The sequence below is a fragment of the Aspergillus aculeatus genome (assembly GCF_001890905.1).
Source record: "Aspergillus aculeatus ATCC 16872 unplaced genomic scaffold ASPACscaffold_4, whole genome shotgun sequence".
Classification (NCBI taxonomy): domain Eukaryota; kingdom Fungi; phylum Ascomycota; class Eurotiomycetes; order Eurotiales; family Aspergillaceae; genus Aspergillus; species Aspergillus aculeatus.
The window spans coordinates 1,546,338-1,571,023 of record NW_017962979.1 but is presented as its reverse complement, the minus strand read 5'-3'; the positions used below and the strand labels follow the sequence as shown (position 1 = coordinate 1,571,023).

The window sequence follows — 24,686 nt, the reverse complement described above, 5'->3', positions numbered from 1 at the left end:
TATGCTCTCACTGTCAAAGTCCTAAGTCCACACTTCCTATACTACCGAACTCGATAAATAACCACCACCAATTCGACTCCTTCAAGATGCCATCCATGCCATGCTGCTCCAGCCAGCGACTCAAACCATGCGCACCCCTCAAAATCAAGGGAACCACAAGCGACACTATTTATATATAATTAGCTATCAAGATCCGCTTACCTCAGCTTCTATAGTATATAGCCGAGGTGGCGTTTCCTGTGTCTGTCCCTGAGCAGTTGAAAAGTGACGCTAGTCACCTCGCCATCGACGGCAAGCATGGCGTGCTCCTCCACCACAATCACCTTCTCCCACCCTGGTTCTGCCCTGTCATTTGCAGCCATCAACCATGAGAAGGCTTGGGCCACGAGCTCCTCCGATCCAGGGCGTGGCCATGTGGGTACTAATTCAGTGAATTCTGTTTTTCTCCCCCGATGGTGTCATCGGCTCTTCCGGATAGTTAATGATGGCCAGCCAATACTGTCGCGCAATGGTCATGAAGGCCTGGACATCTTGCGATAAGCGAACTTTTTATCACGTAGCTCCGCATGTCATTTAATGAAGGCGCGCTCGAAATGACTCCATCGGGTTGGAGCTTTTTTTTTTCTACGCGAGCAGTCATCCCCTCCTTCTTCCTCACTCTCCCCCTTGACGCAGCTCCAAGCAAGGACTTGCTTCACTATCGACCTGAGAATCTCCCCGTACGAGCACAGCCTGGCTAGCTCTGGCAACGATGACGATTGCATCGGGCAGCTCAGAGACGTTGAGGGCGGATAGGAATGTGGATGAGACCACCCCCCTGAATCCAGCAGCTTTGGATACAAATGTCACAAATGTATCGAATTACCAAACTGTCTTCAAAGGGTCAACAAGTGATGTCCAAAGCAGCCATGACACGGACGAAGAACGTCCGCTAGTCAGTCCAGCAGAGTCCTCGGAGAACAACAAAGTGCAGGCGTTGGCTAGTGTCAAGACAATTATCGCTGTATTGCTACTGGGTATGACAGAACGACTGGCTTGATCATGATTTCGCTCAACGCTGACCTTGAGTAGGTGAATTTATCTCCAATGCAGACACCACTCTCGTTATGGCTACGACGGGGAAGATCTCGTCCGAATTCGATCGTTTGCGTGATGCCAGCTGGCTGGCCACAGCTTTCACGCTCGGCCTCTGCGCGGCACAACCCATGGTGAGCTAACATATTTCTATGGCTTCGAATGATGCGCTGACAGCTGTGGCCTGCTAGTACGGAAAGTTGAGTGATATCTATGGCCGCAAGCCGCTGTTGCTCTGGGCGTACTTTCTCTTCGGCCTCGGATGTATCATTAGGTGAGTTCTACGTCCCTTGCAACCACGTTTAGGAGAATCGCTCTGACTTAAGTCATTCTAGTGGGATCGGCTCGAGCATGTTAACTGTGATTCTGGGGCGTGCCATCAGTGGCTTGGGCGGTGCTGGAACAATGGCGATGGGTGTGATTATCATTACAGGTGGGATGGACAACGTCATGGCCAACTTTGATCATGGTTGCTAAACGCCTCGCAGATATTGTTCCCCGGCGAGATGTGGCCCATTGGCGTGCGTATGTCAATATCGCCATGACCCTGGGTCGAAGCGCAGGAGGTCCGATTGGTGGATGGCTAGCAGATACCGTTGGCTGGCGATGGTGAGCATTGCAGTCTATCACTTGATTCCGTTCCGCAACCTGACTGTTTGACAGGTCATTTCTTCTTCAGGGCCCTCTCACCGTGGTGGCTGCCTTGCTCGTCGTGTGGAAGCTCAAGCTTACCACCCCGACCACAAACAAGGATATTCGCAGGGTCGACTTCCTTGGGACGTCTCTCCTCGCCGTTGGTATCATTACCACGACTCTCATTCTCGATCAAGCTGGAAAGGCCTTTGCTTGGGTCTCTCTTACTACTGCTTATCTTGGCACCACTAGCGTGGTTGCATTTGTTTCGTTCATTATTGTCGAGCTTCATGTGGCTCCAGAGCCCATCTTCGATCTGCGCATCTTGCGCCGCACCAACGTGCTTCCCAGTTATCTCATCGGAGCTCTGCAAATCACCGCGCAGGTTGGTATGATGTTCTCAGTTCCCTTATACTTCCAGGTCACATCTCGCGCCTCGGCCACAGTCGCGGGCGGGCATCTTGTTCCTGCAGTGATCGGCAATACGCTGGGTGGCTTGATCGCCGGTGCCTCCATCCGACGAACAGGCCAGTTCAAGGTCTTCTTGATCGTGGCTGGGCTAGTTGCGTCGGTCACTTACTTCCTGCTTTTCCTCCGGTGGAATGGCAACACGGGCTTTTGGGAATCATTGTATATCGTTCCGGGCGGGATGGGAACTGGCTTCGCGTCGGCTGCGGCCTTTGTTAGTATGACTACCTTCCTTGTGCCTCAGGAGATTGCCATGGCCACTGGAGGCTACTTTCTGCTGTTCAACTTCGCGATGACTGCTGGTGTGACTGTCACGAACAGTGTGCTGGGGACCGTCTTCAAGCACCAGCTGGAGCAGAATCTAACAGGGCCCGGAGCAAAGAAGGTAATTGGGCCAATGCGCATCCTGTGCTGCGTGATTTCATTTATGCTGATTCGTTGACTGCAGATGATCGAACGGGCTCTATCTGATACAGATTATATCAACGGGCTCAGTGGACATGTTCACGGTATTGTGGTCCGCGGGTACGTTACGGGACTCAAGTACACATACTGTAAGTTGAAATGGCGGACCAACATTTGTCTTACATACTTACCGTGTCTCTTCTAGTGTTTGCTCTGTCTCTTTCGCTGCTCGGGTCGTTGGTGGGCTGGACAGTCCGAAAGCATCAATTGTAAAAACGATACCCTCACATGAACGCAGGCATTGGAAAGCCTTGGATATGTAGAAAAAGTGCTAAGCCCGGTTTGCACTGGATTAGAATGAATCAAGAACCTGTTAGAGGTAACTAAGTGAAAGCAGTAGGCACCATCCGTGACCAAGGCCAACTTAGACTGGCAGTCAAGACAGAAAATGCCTCAGAGCCAAAAGACGCGAGAGCTTGATCATAGGTTTGGCCGATGTTCACCCCACAGCTGTTCGGAATTGAATGCGGGGTGGTTTGATGTTGTTTAATAAAATTAGGCTTCTTCCAAAGTGCCGAGGCTTGGGCCCCTTCCTTCTCTTTGCAACCTTTCATTTCGCTTCCTCCACATCCCTTGCCCCCTAATTCGCTCAACACCCCGGCCATCACTCTTCTGCAGACAAGGCAATGTCCATCTGGACAATAGCGGGCGTTCTGCAGCCAATCTCTTGATGTTTCGCATCTGCATGATCGGACATAAGGCCACTTCCTAGATGTGATTCATTGGCTAGCTTGTGCTTCGGCTGCAGAAATCCTGCTCGATCGGAGCTTGAACCAATCAACTCGCTCGCATAAGACCGTCCCTGGCAGGCAACGATGCAAGAAAACAGTAGATCATAGGCGAGAAGAGGAAAAGACGGAGACTGCAGAAAGTCATCCGGTCATCCGTCCGTCTAGCAATTGAGAAGGCCCAAGCTGCTTTTGGGGCACCGGAAATGACATATAAGATGGAATTGCCGAAGACAACAATGCCGTGGCTGACCACCAGCCCCTGACAACTTCAATCGCAATTATCTGCGAAGATGAGGTTTTCGGCGCTTCAGACCCTTGTATCTCTGCCTCTCTTGGGCAATCTTGTTCGCGGTTTGTCTGCAGCGGAATGGCGGACTCAATCCATCTATTTTCTTTTGACGGATCGGTTCGGCAGGACTGATAATTCGACAACTGCGACATGTAATACAGGGGATCAGGTAAGTCTGGGCCATACGGCTACCACTACGAGCAATTCTCTGACCTCGCTAGGTTTATTGTGGTGGAACATGGCAGGGAATCATCAACCACGTAAGCCACTCCGCAATGCACAGTTTCGACATGAGGGATCTAACTTGTTCACGCAGCTGGATTATATCCAAGGCATGGGCTTCACAGCCGTCTGGATCTCGCCCGTCACCGAGCAGCTGTCAGCCAATACTGCGGATGGCGAGTCCTATCATGGATACTGGCAACAGAAGATGTAAGGCACTCTGTCGCCCATGACTTGCATACCATAATTGACCGAGAGGGGCAGCTATTCGTTGAACTCCAACTTTGGCACCGCAGATGACTTGAAAGCTCTGTCTGCTGCCTTGCATGAACGGGACATGTATCTCATGGTTGACGTAGTGCCAAACCATATGGTAGGTTTGTCTCCTCCAAGGTCGGGCGCCCAACTGACCGGAAATCCAGGGTTATGCTGGTTCAGGAGATAGCGTAGACTACAGTGTCTTTGATGCCTTCGACTCCTCGTCGTACTTTCACTCGTACTGCCTCATTACCGATTGGGATGATATCGATCAGGTCCGGACCTGCTGGGAAGGCGATACGATCGTCTCTCTGCCTGATCTGTACACGACGCAGTCGGACGTCAGGACGATCTGGTACGATTGGATTGAGCAACTCGTCGCCAACTACTCAAGTACGATCTCCATGTCACCTGAGCTTATAGGGACTATATGCTGACTCAAACTGCACAGTTGACGGTCTTCGCATTGACAGTGCTCTCGAAGTCGAACCAGACTTCTTCACGGGATACGTCAGCGCGGCAGGTGTGTACAGCGTTGGCGAGATCTTCAACGGCGACCCTGCCACTGCATGTCCGTATCAGGGATACCTAGACGGCGTCTTGAACTACCCGATGTGAGCTCTACCCTGCGCAGTGCAATCCACAAGAAAGCAGGCACTAAAAAGGAAACCAGCTACTTTCAACTACTCTACGCCTTCGAGTCCAGCAGCGGCAGCATCAGCGACCTGTACAACATGATAAACTCGGTAGCCAGCGACTGCTCCGATCCCACACTCCTCGGCAACTTCATCGAGAACCACGACAACGCCCGCTTTGCCTAGTGAGTGACAGCGTTGAACCTTTCTGAGTGCTACTTAGTAACCGAGCAAATCAGCTATACAAGCGACTACTCGCAAGCCAAGAACGTGCTCTCTTTCCTGTTCCTCTCCGACGGCATCCCGATCGTCTACGCCGGCGAAGAACAGCACTACTCGGGCTCCGGGGTACCCTACAACCGCGAAGCGACCTGGCTATCAGGCTACTCGACGACGGCGGAGCTATACCAGTGGATCGCGACGACCAACGCCATCCGCAAGCTGGCCATCTCGCTAGACAGCAACTACATCACCTACAAGGTACGTACCGTACAGCAAAACCACCTCTTCCCCATTCCTCTCTTGCCTTGCCCTCCCTCCCCAAAACCACCAGCCACTAACCCCTCCCCCCAGAACAACCCCTTCTACACAGACAGCAACACAATCGCCATGCGCAAGGGCAGCGACAACCTGCAAGTAATCACCATCCTGTCCAACCGCGGCAGCAGCAGCAGCAGCTACACCCTGACCCTAACAGGCACCGGCTACGCCGCCGGCACCACGCTCATCGAAGCCTACACCTGCACGACCCTCACCGTCTCCTCCAGCGGCAGCATCGCCGTTCCCATGGCCTCCGGCCTTCCGCGAGTCTACCTCCCAGCCTCCTCAGTCAACAAAGGCAGTCTCTGCGGTGGTGGCACCTCCGCAACCACCGCTACAACCACCACCACCCTCAAAACCACCACCACAACTACTTCCACAAAGACAACAACAACCTCCTGCACAGCAACAACAACTTCCCTTCCCATAACCTTCATCGAACTTGTAACCACCACCTACGGCGAGGAGATCTACCTAACAGGCTCCATCGCCGCGCTGGGCAACTGGGCCACTACAGCAAGCGGGAGAATCGCCCTCAGCGCGGCGAACTACTCCGCGTCGTATCCGGAGTGGTCCGCCACCGTGTCGGTGCCCGTGGGCACGAGTTTCGAGTACAAGTTCTTCAAGGTGGGCACCGATGGGAGCACGATCACGTGGGAGAGTGACCCCAATCGCGTGTATACGGTGACGGCGACGGCGTGTGCGGGGGCTACGGCTACGGTTGTGGATAGTTGGCGGTAGGGTTGGTAGTTTCTAGTTTAAGGAGGAGGGCGGGGGGGGGATTGGTTGGAATTATGGGTGGGAATAGGGGATAGGGATAGGTTTAAGAATTGTGGTGGGTTGGGGAGTATTTGCTCCTTGCTGCTTGGGGTTGGGGATGTTTTATGTTGAGTCGTGGAGGGGAAGAGCAAGCCTCTCGAGGATTATCCCACTTCATCATGGACTTTATTTGCGTATATGCTTTGGATTGTTTTTTTTTCTCTCTATATTTACTCCAAAGGGAGAGGGGCAAGAATGGAGGATATTGTACTGAATTTTGCATTTTCAAGAGTGTGGACTATGTAGAGCTTCGCTGCGTCTCGAGCTCAAGTCAAGAATCTTAGACTGGATAATCAAGGGTTATAAAGGTATAACTATCATCAAACACGTAAATTCACGGAGTAGACTCGCTCGGAGACTCGTCTACCGTGTAGTTCGTAGATTGGATCTTGAAAAAGCTTAAGGCAGGCGATTATGTAGTTGGACTATGCAGTTCGGAGAAGAGAGAAGAGAGTGACGGGGGTTGAAGAATGAAGGAACAGGGTGTTCGGTATCTCTGCGATGAGAGATGAGGAATGCAAAGGTATTATGGGAGAAGATGGCTAGAAGGGATGTTGTTGGTCGGGACGGTATGGTTGTACCGAAGGGGAGTAGGCCCGTTCGGTGGGTTGGTGGGGTTGGGATGGTGGGGGGTATGGGATGGGGGAATAAGCGTGCACGGCGGGAGGCGGTTGTGTGGTCGGAGCATAGGCTTCTGCTGGAGAGGACTTGGCATGTGTGGTGGTGGGAGTGAACATCTGGGCTGTCGAATGCGCTGTCACCGGAGAATACGCCTCAGTTGAAGATACAGCGTGGGTGACTGGAGAAAAGGCTACATAGCCGTGCTCCGGGGGCCTAGTCGTCTCCGGCATGCCGTTCTCTGGCAGTGAAGGATCGGGGTGGGGTTCGTGGTGTTGGCGCTCGTGCTCGGGATCGGATATGGCAGCATGCGATTCCTCGAATGGATTGAACGCCGTGTAGCCTTCATGGCTCATGGAGCTGATCGGGGACATGGCTTCCATAGCTGTAGCGGGCGGTTGTCCGGCGTAGTAGTTATAGATGTGTTCGTGGCCTTGATCGTGCTGGTGTTCGTGGCCGTAAGGTTCATGTTCTGACGGGTGTCTATTGTCAGAATCTTGATGCGATTCTGTGGCCGATGGGTTGAAGGCAATGTAATCGTCAGCGTTATGCGAGGCCTCATGCGAGCCAGCAGGGGAGGCTCTGTCTATGTGTTCAATAGCATGGGGCTCGTCGTGGTCCTCGTCGTGGTGCTCAGCGTGGTGGTCGAAGTGCTCGTCATGGCTGTGATGGTCGTCCAAAGGCGAATTGATGTTGGCAGAGGGATTGAACGCGACATAGCCAGCATCTTGATCATGTGTCGTCTGGTGTGCGTCAACCGGGTCAGTGGCACCCAATGCCAGGTCATCTTCATGCTGGCCATAACCGCCGTTGTATCCATTATGTCCGGAAGCAATATTGCCAGCGAGTGGCATCGGAGAGCTCCTGTCGGCTGGGCTGAACGCAGTATAAGGGTTCGCAGTCCCTGCACCGATCGGAGACGTCGTTCTTGTCTCCCAGGTTTCAGTCGGGTAAATAGGCGGAGGAGACCTCGTATTGCCAGGACCAGCTGGTGTGAATGACCGTCCAGGGTATTCATGATCCCCCACAGAATAAGGAGTGCCACTCAGCTGATTTGGGGAAGAGAACGGCTGATTTGGCATTTCCTCGACAGGGGAACGAATTGCGCCGGGTGTCAATGCTCGTGCGTTCGGTCCAGGTGCTGGGCCATAAGAACGGAAAGGAGCACTTGACTGTGAGTAGCAGGCCTCCTCGTTTGCGAACGGATTGTACCCTTCGCCAGGATCCTGCTGCTGGGTCGCATACGGCATGTGGCTATGATCAGGCATGGCAGACGGCGGTGCCGGCGTGTAATTGGATCGAGACATAGGTGTCTGAATACGTGGCAAAGGTGGTGCAGGTGACGCTCGATCCATTCCCCTATACCCTGGAGCAGGAGGCGGGGGAGTGAAGTTCTGACGCGACATGGGAGTGTGGGACCGAGGCATTGCTGGGGCCTGTTGCTGAGGAGCAGGCGTACGGGTTGACCGCGACATAGGGGTCTGGCTGCGCGGATCGATTGGCTCGCCATACCCCTGAGTCGGGGGCGCCTGATTGAAGTTCTGGCGTGGCCTCGGAGTCTGGGACAGCGGCATTGGGGCAGGCCCTTGCTGAGGAAGAGGCGGTACTGGAGGCGCCGGGGTTCCATGTCGATCAAGGGGGCTGTATGTGGACACGGCAGTACTACCAGACATAGACGCAGCATCTGAAAAGGAAGACTGGGTCACCGTGCGACTAAGTGCTGGGGGCTTATCATCGAATGTGGACAGGTCGGGAAGAGTTGGTTTGCGGTCTGGGGCAGCTGTGCCGGGGCGAGACGAGTATGCTGGCAACGTCGTTTGCGTGGTGCTCCGCGAGATACTCGTGACTATCGGGGTCTTATCATCATCGTGCATCCCGATTGTCGGCAAAGTGGGCTTCCTATCGATACCCATGTTGGGTTGGGTGGGCTTCCGATCCTGGAGGGCCACGCCTTTGGCCAGTGCCTTGTTGACCTTCTTCCGGACAATCTGCGTCAACCGCGAATTGATCTTGCGCTTGCAGTACCTCTTCAACGATCCATCCTCCGTGGGAATGTGGTGCCAGAGAAACAGCAAGTAGAGCACAACAGCCAGCAGCAGCTTGAGCATTGACAAGACCCAAATGACCAGAGTGAAGATCATGCCGACCAGAACAATGGCCTGTCGAGTATTGTCTTCCGCCAGGACCTTGATGTTGTGAAACAGCTGAGAAGCAGTAGATCCATCAGTACTATCCGTATTACTGCCACCCGGGAGCAAATCCATCTGCATGACCGAGTAGAGAGTGATAGCGTTGACAACCTGTCGCGGGCCGTCGGCGAAGATTGTACTCATACACGCTACAGCAAGGTCAGCCCATCAATCCTCGACCCAACAAACAGACACATGAACTCACATTCAAAAGAAAAGTACGCAAAGAGCGCGACATACTCCGCACCCTTTCGACTCTTAGTCAACTCCGCGAAGACCAAGAAGCGCCTCCACCCACGACCATTCTGACCCATGCGGATACTCTGGATGCGCACCGCGAGCGAATCCAGATAGCTGTGCGCGATGCTCCCCGAGCGCATCGCGCGAATGGCGCGCAACCACCGGTAGATCAGCAGGGCGAACGAGACGATAATGCAGACGGCAAAGATCCAGCGCGAGATCTTGAAGGGGATCGCAGGCTCAATTGAGCCCGCCCACCGCGAGAACGCCAACAGATTGACGGCCGTAAAGGTGTCCACACCGTAGACCGCCACCGAGACCAACAGAAACACATAGATCAGAAAGTACGAGAATCCCGACCAGCAGGATTCGGACTTGAAATCACTCAGGTTGATATAATCCCATTGTTCCTCCAGGGCCACGGGCCCTTTCTCGCGATCGCCCGAACAGAACATTATACACGGTGAACCACGACGTGTGGAAAGGAAAATATATTTTGCCGATAAAAAGAAGAGAGAATGTGTCGTGTGTGAATTTTGGACTTTCGTCGGACCAGCCGGGGAAAGTCAGTCACACGTCGCAGGCGTAGGCGACGTAAGAATGATTGGAGAGGTTTTTGTCTAGTCAGGGTCGGTCTTTCGACAATGGTTTTGTATGCGCTGACGAGGTTCAAAAAGAGCGACGGAGACGGGGAGGGGGACGAAGATGGCGGCAAGTCGCGTCAACAGCGCATAGCCGCTGGACAATGGGTGGATGTGTTAATCGACATGGACGAATCGTGCCTGAGCCATCGAAAGCCCGTCTGTGTGATATGAGGATAGCGCTGAAACGACAACGTGCGGCGGCGGCAGCAGCAGCAACAGCAGCAGCTGTCAGCGTAGTGGTAACGTTGCCAAGATAGGGGAAACAGTGTTGGGCGCGTGCGATTGATGTGCTTTCCTCACCACATACAACCGGCCAGAGAGTGTGTGGAAAAATCAGATAGCAGACGACAGACGACAGGAAACGGAGGAATAATTAGCTCTGCCCAAGCGCAACATCCACCTTCACCACCCAAGCGAGAGACACTCGGGGGTCGGGGAACAGGAATCGCATGAGTACGTAGTATGTGTAACTAGAAAGAATGTGGAGAATTGGCCGTCAGGAATGGGGGGGGAACCAGGCTGAAAGAAGGTGGCCGGCAAAAAGATGAAACATGGGGAGGGCGCTTGCCATGCACTATTCAATGATTTCAATCTATTGAGCACTGGTCCCTTGGGTCAGCCCAGTTGCTGATGGGGTGGATGGGGCTAATGGAAGCCCCTTATTGCGCTACTCTTCCAACTAGTTATCGCGTGCAGGAAGATTGAACGGGCACCGTTATCTCCCGAACGCTGAACCCCCTGATCCACTGAAGTGCATCAAAGTGCTGAGATCAGCACGGTCCCCCTTGCACGTTGCAACTGGTTCGTCTCTCTGCTTGGCAGTTTCAGAATGATCGTGTTCACTCACCATTTAATTGTTTGATTTGTTATCTTCCTCGATACTCCATAGATACTTGAACATACTGTCACAATATGGTAAGCGGAGGGGTTGGGGGTTGGGGGTTAGAAAAGCATCAAGCATGACAGGGTGATCGATCGGCTTGACCGATAAGTCAAGCCGCCTACCCCAAACTCAACTATGCCAATCGACGAGAAGAATGTGATGTTTGACTGAGCCACCAAGAAGGCTGGGCTAACACTAGAAGCAACGTCATCATTGCCATAAGCCAACCAAGCAAGCAAGCCAGATACGTGTCCAACAATTTCGTCTGCCAAACTTGCGCCCCTCCCTTCATTCAACTATCGCCACAAACACAACCCTAACCCATCCCCAACTCAATCAATGTCACATGGGTCGGAGGCCAGTCCGGCTGCTGCCCTGCTGCGTCTGGGACGCTGGGTCTTCGCATTCGAGATGCTAATGCGCAGCTTGCGGAGTTCCTCTTCCAGATCGCGGTTCTCCTTGGACCAGCGGATCTGATCCTCCGTGCGTGCTCTCTTCTCCCGGTCGTACATCGATTTGATCATCGAGAAGTCAGCGCGGAGCTTCTCCTCGACCTTGCCCGCGGGACTGGCCACCTTCGCCTTCTCGAGCTTCTCCGTCAAGTCGTTGATCCTCGTCTGCTGCTCGGAGACCTTGACCTGGCACTGCTGGAGGGCCGTCGTGACGGACCCCACGTTCGCGGTTGGTCGCTTGAGAATCGTCTGCTCGTCGCGGGCTTTCTCCTCCCACTGGGCCAGGCGGACCTCGAGGACCTTGTTGACTCGCTCCGCGGTGTCGGCCCGTTCCTGGCCACGCTGGGCGTCCCTCATCGCCAGTCCGATCTGAATCTGGAGGGTGCGGTTCTCCTCGGTGACCTCGTCGAGATTCTTCTGCATCATGAACGCTTGGCTTCGCGCCTGCTCGGCTTCTGCGCGCGCTTCCGCCACAGACAAGTTGCAGGCCACTTCGCCTTCCTGCATGCTCTGCTGCGCGCTGGCTCCGCTGAATTGCGCTTCCGCCAATTGTCTCTGGGCTTCGTCTAGGTCGAACTCTAACTTGGCCACCATCAGTTGTGCTTCGATCTCAATGGAGTTATTCTCTTTTTGGAGCGCATTGTTTCTCGCAATGGCGGCGGCCAGCTCTTGCTGCATCGCTTCCAGGGTCTGGCTATGCTGCAGGTTTGCTTGATGTGTGGCCCGGAATGCCTCATACTCTGCAATGATCTGCTGGTTATGAGCGAGGGCGACGTCGCGCTCCTGCTGCATAGTCTCCAGCAACTGGCTATGCTTCGGGGTTGCTTCGTGTGAGACCCGGAAAGCCTCGTACTCGGCGATGATCTGCTGGTTTTGAGTGAGAAGCTCCTGGTTCCTCGTAATGGCGGCGTCACGCTCCTTCTGCATGGTTTCCAGAGACAGGCTCTGCTGCAGGCTTGCTTCGTGTGCGACCTGGAAAGCCTCCGACTCTGCGCTGATCTGTTGTTTCTGAGCCAGAAGCTCCTGGTTCTTCATAAGAAGCTCCTGAAGCCGGGTTTCATTCTCACGGCTGTGCTCTTCTGCAGTGGCTAGGTGCTTCTCAACGTCGACAAGCCTGTCAGTACAGGCCTGGAGCTCATCTGTGCGTGTCTGTAGTTCATCTGTGCGTGTCTGGAGTGCATCCATGAGTGACTGCAGTTCCTGCTCCTGCTCCTGGCTGAGATGCTGCTGGCCTTCAATGGCAGCCTGTTGGCCGTGTGCCTCTGCGGCAAGCAGACGTGACTCAACGGAAAGGCACCTTTCGGTCCAGATGTTAAGTTCGTCGGTTCGGCTCTGAAGTTCAGTCTTCAGTGACTGAAGCTTCTGGTTTTGGTCGTCGCGCTCGGCCTCGTTCTGTTGACTATGCTTCCGAGCAGCGGATAGTCGTTTTTCAGTGGCTGCGAGCTTATCAGTCCGAATCTGAAGCTCAATCTTCAGTGACTGGATTTCTTGGCTCTGGGCAAGGTGCTGTTCATGCTCGGGTTTCGCCTGTTGACTGTGCTTTTGAGCAGCGGCCAGACGCTTCTCTGCATTAGCAAGCTCATCGGTGCGGATCTGGAGCTCACTCTTCAGAGACTCGAATTCCTGAATTTGAATATGGGTCTGTTTGGGCTCGGCTTCACCCTGTCGGTTATGCTCTTTCGCAGCTGCAAGCTCATCGGTGCGGGTCTGAAGTTCATGCTTCAACTGATCATGTTCCAGTTCACCCTGCTGACTACTCTTCACAGCGGTAGCCAGCCGCTCCTCCGCAGCTGCAAGCTCATCGGTACGGGTCTGAAGCTCACTCTTCAACGACGCAAGCCCCTGGGTCAACAGCTTCTCGCACTCAATCTCCACGCGTCGGCCACGCTCCTCCGCCGCGGACACACGGGTCTCAGCCTCGGAGAGCTTGTCAGTGAGGGTCGTCAACACATCGGTGCGAGTCTGAAGCTCATCCTTGACCGTCTGTAGCTCCTTATTTCTCGCGTTGCTCTTCTTCTTCGCGCCAGCCAGCTGCTTCTCCAGCTGCACGATGTGGTCTTTCAGGAACTGCTCCCGTGCCGCGTCCACTTCATCCACGACGACGAACTGGGCCTCGGCTCTGGCCATGGTGAGATTATTCTCCAGCTGGACGACCTTCTTCTTCAACTCGTCGATGATGCCCGCGTGCGCGTCATTCGCCTGGCGGAGCGCGCTCTGGACCCTGCGGGAAGTGAGGTCGGTCTGGTGACGGACGGTCTCTTCCAGCCGCTGCTTCTCCGCCTGGAACTCTGCCTCCCTCGTCGCCATGCACCGCTGCAGTTGCTCATTCGCACTCTCAAGAGACTTGGACAGATTCCGCAGGTATGCCTCGCATTCAGTGGGCCGGGGCTCGCCGTCCACCGCCAGCACCATCCCCCGGCGTAGAGCGGCGACTCTGTTGCAGAGAGCATAAAAAAGCCACAGCCCTATAACAAGGGTCGGGATCAAGACAGCCATGAAGGCAAGAACGCGGAGATGGCGGACCTCGCTGCCCACAGGTGGCACCAGCCACTGCGCGCGGTCCTTGATCGTTTCGTACAGCTCCAGCCCCGTCTCCACGCCGGAGCAGCGGTAGCTCGCTAGCCATTGCTTCTTGGTCCAACGATCCGGTAACCCACTGCGCGCCATGGCGGCAAGGCAGTCTTCGTAGCGGCCCCGTCCCATGGGGCTGAGGCCCGCGGTTATGCCGTTCAAATAATGGTGGCCTGGTATCAGCGCAGAGATGTACATCCACTTCGACCCGGCCGCTAGGGCCCAGAGGCGGCCTGCGGTACTTAAAGGCCGGCTGGTTGGAAAGAACCAAAGCATTCCGATAAAGGTCAGTTGGACCAGGTTAGAATTGAGGATTGTATCATGGGCGTTGGCGTAACATAAACGATAGAAGCTCGGGCGAGAATCGGGGGAGGACAGCTGCTGGACGGCCCAGTGGATATCGTGTAGCAAGGAGCGGATAGGCGAAATGATGAATCTCTGGGCCCCGGTCAGGGTCAAGGGCGCCAGGTCCGGCAGGAAACAGATGATGACTGTGATAAGGATTATGGCTTGGAAGAGTATGGTGCCCCCGTTGGTCAGATCGAGGTACGTCAGCACGTCGAGGCTTGAGGTGTGCGCCGGATCGGTGACCTGCCCGTAGAAGAAGATCTGTTCTGCGGCGGTTGACATCTTGTCGGATGAGGTCGAACCTGACGCTCAGAGGCTCTTGGGTGGAATGTTTTATGAAGTGATGAGAGGATAGGCTTTACACGTCTGTGTTGCTATGGTCAGTGGATGCTGCTCGCGTCTTGAGTGGTAAAGATGGATAGCTTACAAGTAGGAAGAAGTAGGATGATGAGAGACAGGTTGAGATCCTTTGGAAGACCTGAAGAATTCTATTCTTCTGTAAAGCTATCACAGCACGCGTCTGGCCGTCGAAGCTTCTCGGTGTCAATGTCACCAAAGCCTCTTCAGGCCTCCAGACATATGTCTGGGACTTTCAAGCGTCTTTCACAGGGAAGGAGTCTTGTCTTTCAAGCTCTTGGAAGGATGTAGAAGGTATCAAATGATTGCAAGTTTGCGAAAGAGATCTGTGGTTTGAAGGAGAGAGATGAGGGAGAGAGATGTGGAGGAAAGATGATGAGAAGAGAGGCGAAGAAGGAGAGAGATGTGGGAGAGAAAGGTAAATTAATAGAAGGCGAAATTTATGAAGGATAGAGTGAGGATGGGTTGCTACGGAGAGTAAGGGAGTCTAGTGAATATCAAACTCATGTTGTCGTGGGGGAACCAAGTATCGTCACCCATAGTAACATGATCACTTCATTCTCCCAGGCCAACATCAGGTAAGTGACCAGCAAAAGTGAATCTTTCATAGGGAAATTAGACTACTTTGGCCTTATTACTACTCTCGAATATCGAAGAACAACTCTGACAGCTTGTACCATACACAATTGGCTAGAACACCGAAAACAAGCACTGTATAAGAACCCTGCCATACAAGCTCGATAGATCAAAGAACCTTTTCCTGAATTCCGTGGATTTGCTACTTTGAACGCATATATGCACACCAAATGACTCTGCCCCATTAGATTGGCCTGCCTCCTCATCCATACCACCAGGCCAACATCCACCCCCGTTCTATCTACTTGGGCCCAACAATTATATGCAGTATATATCTTCAGCCGTAGCTTCATTTTCCTCAAGCCTGATTCTTCTTTGGGATCCTGGGCAATCCCAGCCACAACAGCAAGATTCCTCCAGAAAGCCCGATGATGAAGGGCTGCAACACTTTGACTCCGCGTGCCTGCGCAATAGCACCCACAGCGAACGGCAGGATAGCAGCGCCTCCGCCGCCAAACGCAGCCGCGAATCCAATGGCACTGACGTGAAGATGGCGAGGGAGGAGCTTGGTAGCCACCACCACCGCGGCCGGGAAGAACGGTCCCAGGAAGAATCCTTGCAGAGAAACAGCCACTGCGGATGAGTAGAAGTTCGGGACCAACCAGAGGACAAGACCTGCGGCGATAGCGCAGCAGGAATATATCTGCGGAGTGACGATGTCAGAAGAAATCGTGCATGGGTCACATTTAGGAGGGATTGAGAGTTGACGCATTGGATCTATGGAGCCTGGCGAGGCGAAGAATGACCGGACTGTGCAGTACAATGGGCAAGGGAAACATACTATAATTGCCAACTTCTCGCCGATGCGCGGAGTGATAAATCCTAGCGCCATGCGCCCCACCGTGATCCCAAGCCAAAACCCGGTAGCTGTCATCCCACTTGCGAAGGACTGACCATGTCGGACCTGGATCATGAATGTCACGATCCAGCCGCCCAAGGCGACTTCGATACCGACATATCCCAGCAGGAAGATGGCACAGATCCAGGTAACCCGCGCATAAGACTTCTTGAACAGCACATCACGAAGCCCTGCCTTGTTGTCATCATCTGACTGTGGCTCTCTCGCTTTGTCTCGTTCTGCCGATGCGTCCCAGAAGGCTGCGGCACAGACGGCCAGTTCAGTGGCCGCGCAGGCGATCTGCAGGCAGTAGAAAGAAGAAACATGTAAGCAAGAGCTTAGAACGATACAGGGGTTGGAGGGAAACCACCAATCTTACCAGAATATAGTAGTAATAGTACCACGGCACATGGGCCTTTGTGATCAACGACGTTGCGATTAGAGGGCTGATCACACCTCCAACACCATAGAGTCCATGAAGGAGCCCCAGAATCTGGTTAGAGTTGGCCATGTTACCTATCCAAGCATTCCACGAGGCATCCCCAAGTCCATTTCCGAAGCCTGCAAAGATGAACGAGACGACCAGGACCGGGTAGGGGGGGTGACAACAATTGATGATATACGCGATCACATGGCAACTGGGCGTCAACACGGCCACTCCTCGACGGCCTAGTTTGTTGTGAATTCGGCTGTTCAGAAAGGCAGCCGCGGTGTAGCCGACTAGCGGTGAAAAGAAGACGAGGGACACCACAGTGTAGGAGAGGCGGTAGTAGCTTTCCAGCTGCAGCAACTGTTCAGTGGCGATCCCACGGCTCTATGACGGTCGCACGCTTACATAGGGAATAAGAGGCTACTATGGTCAGTCTCGATCAAGTTCCAGATAAGAGGGTAAGGCGATCACTCACCCCGTAGGCTGCATCATTCATACCCATGACCAGAAAACTCCAGAAGGTGGCGAGGGTCTTAAAGACATTAGAGCGAGGATAGTTCCATCGCTCAGCCTCGTGGAATACCTGCGCCGGTTCTTCGTTGGAGTCGAGAGAATTCGCCTGATTCGTGTTGCGGAGGGGAATCGGCTCCTCCATTGCAGCCATGTTGGGGTCAAAAAAAATGAAGTGGAGTAGTGCGTTTGGACCCAGCAGAGTGAGGGGAAACTCGCACGAATATATATATGGTGAGGGTCACTTCCTTGCCAAGGCTGCCAAGTTGGTAGTGATGATAATTCCGATTCAATGCTTGATGGCGGTGGAGACCCCATCCTGGGTCCCTGGGCCCTGAGCCCTCGTGCTGGCTTATTACCCATTTTAGGCTTATTTGCACAGAATCTCCGCTTTTTTAGCTGGTACGCTACTTGTGCTGTATGAGGTCACTACTCACAATGTGCAGATATCGCAGTCATCCCGGTGCCAACACGAGGCACCAGCAATATAAATGTATATAATAGCTTTTGGTCGGTAGTGTATCCTTATCTGATCGAAGGGGACTCCTTGCATCAAACTTTATCTACGTACACCATGGTTGACGTCCCCTGGTCCGTTACACAACATCATACTCATAAGATGATTGGGGTTCTCAATATGCAGTTTGCTTTCCAACCCGGTCTTCATCCGACTGGGCTGGAGCTCCGATACATATATGTAGCCGATTTATTTTCTATCAGAGGTGGGTCTGCATGCACATGGAAGTATTGTACGTATGTACAATTTTGTGCGATCTGATGCCGGCGATGCGTCTTCATGCAGTTAGGCGGAACTGGATACACGCTCAGATTGAAGTGATGATAGCGGCTCTGAGAAACAATCTCTTAAGCACAAAAGTGTGTATTCCGTGCCGATGACGTATATCGGACGGAAAGATAGCAAGCATCGAAGAGAAAAAAAAGGGACAAAAAGAATGGTCATATTGCATCATCCGTGAATCGAACACGGGCCTCATCGATGGCAACGATGAATTCTACCACTAGACCAATGATGCTTATTGATACATGTTCGAATCTTAAGATACACTGAGTCGTTACTACAACGCGTGAGAAGAAAATAGAGCTTACCCACGAAGTAGTACACCAAATTACGTATAGCCCTGAACAATATGGCCGAGAGGTGTATTACTACAGTCGCTCCGTGTATGATTAAGGTATGAGACTCACGAACAAGCAATCTTGCAACTTCCATTTATTCTTACATTTAGTCAACCCGACTTCTCTAAATCATATTTTCCTTTTTCATCGACCTCGAATCCCTATCTCACAAATTGTGAATATTTCCCTCAATACGTATACTTCCTCCTTGGAAAAAAGGAGTGCTATCTATGCTGCTTTCCGAGCATTCTTACAAAAAATCAAATGAAGCCAGTCGAATGAATATACTGCATCACCCATTGCTCTGTCCAGCAGAGTCCACTTCAAGCACATACAGGGCGGGTTATTCTGGCGCAAGAAGAGGTGCATCCTCCGCGTGCAAATCACCACTTTTGGAGCCATGCCCACGCCGCTTGCGACGACGTTTCTTCTTCGATCCGCTGCCATCCCCATTGCCGAGATTAACAATCTCCCCATTCTGTTGAACAGGGAACTGGGTCTGGGGGGTAACATTGGGTGTATCAGACTCGGAGGAGCTGGTGGCGGTGCTAGTGGTATGGAGAACTACTTTGCGGATGCCGTTGACGTCGACCACCTGCTCCGTGATACTACCACTGCGGGCGGGACCCTTGTGTCGGTAGCTGCCGGGCCGGAGACGATCAGAGAGTTCGGAGTCGGTCGACTGGAAGCTATGCGCAGGGCTGTTGTCCTGCTGTGCACGAGTGCTGGGGCGAGTGTTATCGTCCTGTTCCTCATGGACAGCTTCCGGTATGGAGAGTGCCGGCCCGTCGCTCATCCGCGCCGTATCGGATAGGGAGCGACCATGACCTAACGTGCCGTAGCCTGCCCGAACGGCATATACACCGTCTCGCGCATCCATTCCGCCTTGCACTAATCCGGCACCAAGGCCGCCCTGCAAGCCAGAAGAAGTGCTTCTAACCAAGCCGTCCGCGCTCTGGCGAGACTCTAGATCAGTATGGCCAGATCGCGAGGGAGAGGCACTCCGCTTGATCTTCACACTCTGATATCTAGTCTGACGAGGCCGGCTGGCAAGATTTGAAGGGCCGAGATGCTTCAAGTGCTCACGAATTTCGTCCGTCGCACCTCGTTGAGTCACCAAGCCATCGGTGGAGTCGGAATTCCTGTCTGAATGGGGACGACGAAACTGGAAACGAGGCAAGGGCGCTTCGACAGAGCTTCGCCGGTTTTCCTTCGAGGCACCGTTGGTCGGGGGTTCCGCGGTGGATTCGCCTTCGATGTCGATCAGCGGGCCACCTGATTCGACAGGTAGCATCGGGGGGTCTTCCACAATCCGGCCTTTAGGGACTCGAGACTTGGGAGCCGGAGCCATACGACGGATCGCCTTGTGAACGTCGACAAAAACATCGGATTCATCGATGATCTCCCTATGATAGAATTAGCCATGCTCCTTCTCTGGTGTAGATGAAGTACATACTCTCCGATCAATTCCTCGATCACATCTTCCAAGGTGACAACGCCCAAAGCGCCGCGATCTTCACCCGGATATTCCGATACGAGAACCATGTGAGACTTGCCCTCTTGGAAAAAGTTGACAATGTCCAGACAGCTCGTCTCCGGGCGCGTCTCCGGAAGAGTAGCTAGGGCGAAATCCCGGACCCGTTTGCAATCTTCAGGGTCATAAGTGATGAGCATCTTGACCAACAGCATGCCGACGAAATTCATGTCATTGTCGGGCGCATGAATGGGGATACGGGAGTATCCCTGAGACAAAATAAGATCCATTGTTTCTTCGTCAAGTATAGTGTCCGCGGACATGGTGAAGACATCTTCCATGGGAGTCATGATGCTGCCAACGGACTTGTCCTTGAGGTCCAAGACAGCACTGATGATCGTGACCTCATCCGAGTTCAGCTGCTCCCCAGCTTCACCCAAGGTCTTATGCAGCGTAACCAGGGTTTTTAGGCCCGCTTTCTTGTAAATGGTTCCGTGGTCTTCCCCAAGCAGCTTGTCGAGCAATTTGGCAACAGGGTAGGCCACGGGAGACATGATGTACATAAGCGCCAAGACGCAGGGGGCCATCCATGCGCCGATAGGCAACCCGTACCGGACGCAAATGGATTGAGGCACGATTTCGCCAAAGATCACTAAAACACATCAGGCGGACGATAAGCAAGGACCTCTCGCGCCAAGGAAGAGGGATTTTCCCGTACCAATCAAGACTGTACTGCCGAGCACTGCTGGCCAGCCACCTCCCAGTGACCGATCGAGCACAATTGGAAGAGTTTCGTTGGTGATCACGTTGCTGAGAAGGAGAGTCACCAGCACCCAGTGCTTTCCCCGCTGCAACAGTCTCAGCACGCTTGCTGCATTTTTGCGTTCGCCCTCTTCACCAGAGGTTTGAATAACTTGTAGATAAACTTCATCCTAGATTCCCCGCGGGAGTGCATTCCCCAGAAATTAGCCTCCCGAAAGTGCTCGCAATGCGATGAATGAGGTCAAGGTAGACACGAAGGAGGGGAAAAAAAATTACCTGGCCCATTAAAGCTATCGTCAGACCAGCAAATGCACCACCGCTCAAGACCAGAGCAGCGGCAACTCCGAGATAGAGCCATAGACTAGGGTCGCTTGGAGGTTTGGGATCGACTTCGGAATGAATGACATAGGTAGGAGCGGCGGAGATGAGAGGCAGGTTCACACAGGCGAGAGTCAACAGCTTGGCAAGACCAAGGACGAGAGGCCGAGCGGCCAATATGCGGGTGGATGGGGATATCGCCATCACCGATGGGACAGATGAGAAAGAGGAATCTCGAAGAAAAACAGAAGGAGGGCCCTGAGCCTGGGCTACAACAAGGACATATTTATTTTAAAGACTAAGCAGTAGCGGCGGATTTTCGTTTGGGGGGGGATGGGGGGCGGGTGTGGGTGTGGGAGGGGATGAGATGCAGAGAGAGAAAGGTTCACGTTGCCTTAGTGGTCGGGCTAAGAAGGGCGCGGCGTGCGATCGGGTCAGTGCCGTAGTGGATAGAGTGACGTCGCCCCCAGTCAGGAAATAGGGAGAAAGGCGGCACAGGAGGTTAAGGAGGCGATCGCTCGTCTCCTATAAATATGATTTGAGTAAATCTTGTTCAGGAGTGCAGAGGGTCCCCAGGGGGAAGGGTTTCGCCTTGTGAAACTTCAGGAGAACCCCATACTGTTAAGATAAGACGGATGGATGATTGTTGATTGTTGATTGTTGTTCACGGACAAGAATTGAATTCTGGAAAGAAAGAAACTCAGCTCTAGCTCTGCACAGGGTCTAGCCCGGCGGAAGGAGTTGGAAGCTGGTGCCAGTGATGATGGGGGAATGATTGATACCTGAGGTATCCACGGTAAATAGCCGGTCGCGGCCGTGTTCGTCAGGCCCTCGCCTCGTTACAATTTCGATGAGGGAAAGGAAAGATCCGGGTAATCTGCCTTCGAACTCTCACCAATCAGATGCAGGAACTGCGATCTTGACCCAGAGGCTGGTCCGTGCCCCGTGACAGCTGTTTGCGAAGGAGGATGAGTCAGCCGTATAACCCTCTGTACATATACTGTTGTACAAAACAAACCATCTTACCTGGGTAGGAACCACACTTGGTCATTTTGGGATATTATAGATGACAACTAATTTCGCAATGCAAGCGCGTGGGCTATGCGCTGCAAAATTTTCTCGGTAGTCCAATTTCTTCCTCTCATCCTTACCTCGTATCGGAGTAGCTTCATTTCTCGTTAGGAAGGCATTGACCTAGCCGGACACAGCATGAGAGCACGTGTCTCAGTGCCTCATGAGATGTGGTTGGGGGGGGGGGGGGAGGAGGACGAGCCCAAGGTGACCAACTGACATATTCACAACCGAAGCTCGTCAACTACAAAATGAGGTTCCTCCTCCAGATCTTGTATATCTTTGTATGTCGATTGAGGCAAGCTTAAAATCCTGCCGTTCTTCTGAAGGGTTTTCTAGAGGAACTTGTTCACCACATAAGATTCAGGTTTGTGATCATTAGTGTCCAGCAAATTCGAATTTATTTATGAGCTACTGTAGGCTACCTACTCAATAGAGACATAAAAGATTCAAACAAGTAGCACTAGCCTACTGAAAGGGGCCCTGTGTGTCTAGTCTCCACTGCTTCAGAGCCCAGGCCAAACCCTGCGCCAGCGCTAATGAAGTGCTCTAATCCATAACAGTAATGGACTAGCATCATCTACCAGAATGAAGAGTTGCCTGCACACGTGCTCTCATCCGTTTCAGGCTATGGTCTACGGTCTACACAAAGAAAACCGCTTTAGCGAGCCCTAAGTGGGAGTAGTACAGCAAGATCAACAACAATCTTCGTCCTCTCGTCCTTTCTACACCTGGGACAGGTAAAAAGCTGGGTTAACTCTAACTGTCTCAATGTGACTGAAACCCACAACCCAAAACTGAGCCCGACTAGGATGTGTGTTGTACAGTTCATCAAGACATCGGTTACACACAGGTCATACGAGCTGAGCCGGCAGCGGAAAGAGCTCCTGTCTTATGTGGTCGATCCACCAGAGGTGCCGATTGATATCACCGGTAGAATAGCCAACCGGACATGTAGATCGTTGTGATTGTTTGATCTAAACTTTTGCCATACTAAAGTATGTACAAAGATGTACCCTACCACAACTCCAAAGTGTAATGCTCGAAATTTAGTGCAGAAACCCAAGAGGCAACGGAAACAAACGACCTCAACCAAATCATGTACTCATCAAATGATGCAGATAGAACATATGCATGAGTTTATTGCAGGAGAGGATCCTGGACCTCATGTTAGCTTGGTCGCTTAAATCATAGAGGGGAGGACATACGCGGAAGTGTTTTTGGTTGTTGCCTGCGCGGTTGACCCGAGCCATGTGCCGCATCTCTTGTCGAATAGCCCGAGTGCGCTCCTTACGCTCGCTTTCCACAACAAGGCGTTTCTGGGTGTCTGAAACACCGATCATTCCCGTACCGCCGTTGGCACGGGTGATGAGGGCTCGGTTGAGGTTACGACCGCGAGGTTTCTCATCCACATCCATAGCCTCGCCGTTCTCGATGGCGAGTTGATGGGCCGCACGCTCATCGGCAGAGGGGTAGTTGTGGAGGTTCTGGCGATAGTACTTGGCAAGGGAGCGGTGGCCAACGCTCTTCCCAGAAGGAAGGTGGAGTTCATAATCAGTGGCGTAGACCACGGGTGCGCTCTTGCGGTTGTCCAGCTCATCTTCATCGACGGATGACGCGGAGGTCTCAGTCTCCCAGCCCTCATCCTCGCCCTGAATCTTAACTCCTCCTTCCTCGGGCGTCTCGCTATTTGTGGACTCCCAATCACCCTCATCATCGGAGTAAGTGCTGCGGAAATCATAGTACTGGCCGATCTCAATCTGCTCATCCTCGGACTCGAAAGCAATCATGCAGTGGCCCTTGTCTTTCATGTGAGTGCGGATAGCGGCGGGGCTATTCTTGATAACATGACAGTAAGTGCATTCGCTGTTCTCATTAATCTTGCGGTAGAGGTAGTTGAGGAGACCTTCCAAGTCGGCCAGATACTCCTTCTCCGGGATGAACATGCCGTGGGCTTTGAGCATGTGCTCAGTGTTCTCCTGGATATCGGCTGCCGTGTTGGGGCAGAACAAGCAACGGGCAGACGAGAAAGAATCATCGGACATCTCTTCATCTTCACCCTCTTCATTTTCCTCTTCAATGGTGGCCTCCTTCAGAGTATCGGCCACCTTAGACACCTCTGCCTCACCGACGCGCTGGGGCTTATTGATAGGCTCGCCCAAGGAGAAAGTAGAGCTCATGACTGACGAGGCATCGTCGGCATGTTCGCGTTTCATACGTGCTTCGCGGGCCTTGTGCTTGGAGCTCTTGATATGGTTTTGATATGAGTTTTCGCTGTAGAAAGTCTTCTGGCAGGCGACGCAGGTCGTTTCAAAGGCGGCCTTGGCGGCGGCGGCAGTGGTGGTCGCTTTGGCGGCAAGAACCTTCTCGTTGAAAGTTTCCTGAGACACGGGAGGCAGAGATGCAATGCGACGCTTCATGTTATACAAGCTGGTTTGTAGGTGTCAGTCGCTGAGCTCAACAAAAGGCAGGACGGATGGCTTCCAACTTACTGCCAGTCTCGGCGCATGTGGTCCCGCTGCGCATCGCTGCCGCGAAACGCAATAAGACAGGTGTTGCAGGTGTATGGAAGGGATGCCATTTTTATTCAAAGTGACAAAGAGTGGCGCTCAGCAAAATGGGTATCACGAAAGTAGAAAAGTTGTGGAAGACGGGTAGAAAAAGTCGTTAGGCGGTTGTGGGTGTTATCAAAGCGGGGTATATATTTTCTTCACTGAACAAAAGTTCACCTCACAAAACAGCAGCTCAATAAAGATTGACCACTGTACTCTCGAAGAAAGTGGAACAAGGAATTTCAGCCAGACAAAAAGTTGTGACGAGGAGGGTGGTGTAAGAAACAACCAGAAGTTTGAGATATTCGCCCCTCGGAGAGTATTGATAATCAGCGCCGATAACTAATTAGTGTTCGTCCGACTTTTTGCATGCCTGAAAATCCTCGCCTTGCCGCTTTTACTCGTCGCTGGAATGACGTTCAGGCACGTGCCGTCCTGACTTGAGTAGGCTCAGAAACCGGGAGTCACGTGGCTCTCGGATTATTATTTGTTCCAGCTTCTGTTAGCCTACTTAGTAATTTG

At 52.9% G+C, this 24,686-nt stretch overlaps 7 protein-coding genes and 1 non-coding gene across 8 annotated transcripts; 2 read left to right on the top strand and 6 right to left on the bottom strand.

The window, feature by feature from the left end:
- Positions 1-751: 751 nt before the first annotated feature.
- ASPACDRAFT_58683 (uncharacterized protein) lies at positions 752-3,060 on the top strand (the record flags this gene model as incomplete). The annotated part of the gene is made up of 8 exons (XM_020203377.1): positions 752-1,016; positions 1,072-1,208; positions 1,266-1,348; positions 1,410-1,507; positions 1,563-1,683; positions 1,738-2,560; positions 2,624-2,729; positions 2,978-3,060. The coding sequence occupies 8 exons, from the start codon at positions 752-754 to the stop codon at positions 3,058-3,060; spliced, it is 1,716 nt and encodes a 571-aa protein (XP_020058700.1).
- A 117-nt stretch (positions 3,061-3,177) lies between these two features.
- Positions 3,178-6,096, top strand: ASPACDRAFT_115161 (putative alpha-amylase). Its single transcript, XM_020195882.1, has 9 exons — positions 3,178-3,829; positions 3,882-3,920; positions 3,977-4,092; positions 4,147-4,255; positions 4,305-4,533; positions 4,592-4,754; positions 4,814-4,960; positions 5,015-5,255; positions 5,349-6,096. The coding sequence occupies exons 1-9, from the start codon at positions 3,662-3,664 to the stop codon at positions 6,054-6,056; spliced, it is 1,920 nt and encodes a 639-aa protein (XP_020058699.1). The 5' UTR covers positions 3,178-3,661; the 3' UTR covers positions 6,057-6,096.
- Positions 6,097-7,198: 1,102 nt separating this feature from the next.
- Positions 7,199-9,636, bottom strand: ASPACDRAFT_1265 (uncharacterized protein; the record flags this gene model as incomplete). Its single annotated transcript, XM_020196943.1, has 2 exons — positions 7,199-9,090; positions 9,147-9,636. Coding segments are annotated over 2 exons (2,382 nt in total), but the record flags the coding sequence as incomplete, so codon positions are not given.
- A 1,404-nt stretch (positions 9,637-11,040) lies between these two features.
- On the bottom strand, positions 11,041-11,784 carry ASPACDRAFT_76740 (uncharacterized protein; the record flags this gene model as incomplete). Its single annotated transcript, XM_020204777.1, has 1 exon — positions 11,041-11,784. A coding segment is annotated over one exon (744 nt), but the record flags the coding sequence as incomplete, so codon positions are not given.
- A 3,325-nt stretch (positions 11,785-15,109) lies between these two features.
- Positions 15,110-17,098, bottom strand: ASPACDRAFT_115157 (putative MFS transporter). Its single transcript, XM_020195881.1, has 5 exons — positions 16,816-17,098; positions 16,746-16,760; positions 16,290-16,691; positions 15,854-16,210; positions 15,110-15,715 (listed from the first exon to the last, which is right to left on the bottom strand). The coding sequence occupies exons 1-5, from the start codon at positions 17,002-17,004 to the stop codon at positions 15,371-15,373; spliced, it is 1,308 nt and encodes a 435-aa protein (XP_020058696.1). The 5' UTR covers positions 17,005-17,098; the 3' UTR covers positions 15,110-15,370.
- A 715-nt stretch (positions 17,099-17,813) lies between these two features.
- ASPACDRAFT_t96 lies at positions 17,814-17,884 on the bottom strand. Its single transcript has one exon. It is a non-coding gene; the product is annotated as a tRNA-Gly (tRNA).
- Positions 17,885-17,986: 102 nt separating this feature from the next.
- On the bottom strand, positions 17,987-20,894 carry ASPACDRAFT_115155 (putative DUF21 and CBS domain protein (Mam3)). Its single transcript, XM_020195880.1, has 4 exons — positions 20,500-20,894; positions 20,180-20,393; positions 19,444-20,113; positions 17,987-19,393 (listed from the first exon to the last, which is right to left on the bottom strand). The coding sequence occupies exons 1-4, from the start codon at positions 20,743-20,745 to the stop codon at positions 18,331-18,333; spliced, it is 2,193 nt and encodes a 730-aa protein (XP_020058695.1). The 5' UTR covers positions 20,746-20,894; the 3' UTR covers positions 17,987-18,330.
- Positions 20,895-22,529: 1,635 nt separating this feature from the next.
- ASPACDRAFT_76738 (putative C2H2 finger domain protein) lies at positions 22,530-24,223 on the bottom strand. Its single transcript, XM_020204776.1, has 3 exons — positions 24,105-24,223; positions 22,821-24,042; positions 22,530-22,770 (listed from the first exon to the last, which is right to left on the bottom strand). Exons 1-3 carry the CDS (start codon positions 24,191-24,193, stop codon positions 22,753-22,755), a joined length of 1,329 nt encoding a protein of 442 aa, XP_020058694.1. The 5' UTR covers positions 24,194-24,223; the 3' UTR covers positions 22,530-22,752.
- Between the last annotated feature and the right edge of the window lie 463 nt (positions 24,224-24,686).

Bases quoted from the DNA above. Each gene is read 5' to 3' on its own strand.
- ASPACDRAFT_115161 (XM_020195882.1), top strand. From the start codon at position 3,662: ATGAGGTTTTCGGCGCTTCAGACCCTTGTATCTCTGCCTCTCTTGGGC. The intron at 3,921-3,976 runs GTAAGCCACTCC...TTGTTCACGCAG, and splicing joins GGCAGGGAATCATCAACCAC to CTGGATTATATCCAAGGCAT. The intron at 4,093-4,146 runs GTAAGGCACTCT...CGAGAGGGGCAG, and splicing joins GGATACTGGCAACAGAAGAT to CTATTCGTTGAACTCCAACT.
- ASPACDRAFT_115157 (XM_020195881.1), bottom strand. From the start codon at position 17,004: ATGGCTGCAATGGAGGAGCCGATTCCCCTCCGCAACACGAATCAGGCG. The intron at 16,211-16,289 runs GTAAGATTGGTG...TACTGCCTGCAG, and splicing joins ACTATTACTACTATATTCTG to ATCGCCTGCGCGGCCACTGA. The intron at 15,716-15,853 runs GTATGTTTCCCT...GTCACTCCGCAG, and splicing joins GCGAGAAGTTGGCAATTATA to ATATATTCCTGCTGCGCTAT.
- ASPACDRAFT_115155 (XM_020195880.1), bottom strand. From the start codon at position 20,745: ATGGCGATATCCCCATCCACCCGCATATTGGCCGCTCGGCCTCTCGTC. The intron at 20,394-20,499 runs GTAATTTTTTTT...CGGGGAATCTAG, and splicing joins CGATAGCTTTAATGGGCCAG to GATGAAGTTTATCTACAAGT. The intron at 20,114-20,179 runs GTACGGGAAAAT...GATGTGTTTTAG, and splicing joins CGGCAGTACAGTCTTGATTG to TGATCTTTGGCGAAATCGTG.
- ASPACDRAFT_76738 (XM_020204776.1), bottom strand. From the start codon at position 24,193: ATGGCATCCCTTCCATACACCTGCAACACCTGTCTTATTGCGTTTCGC. The intron at 24,043-24,104 runs GTAAGTTGGAAG...CCTACAAACCAG, and splicing joins CACATGCGCCGAGACTGGCA to CTTGTATAACATGAAGCGTC.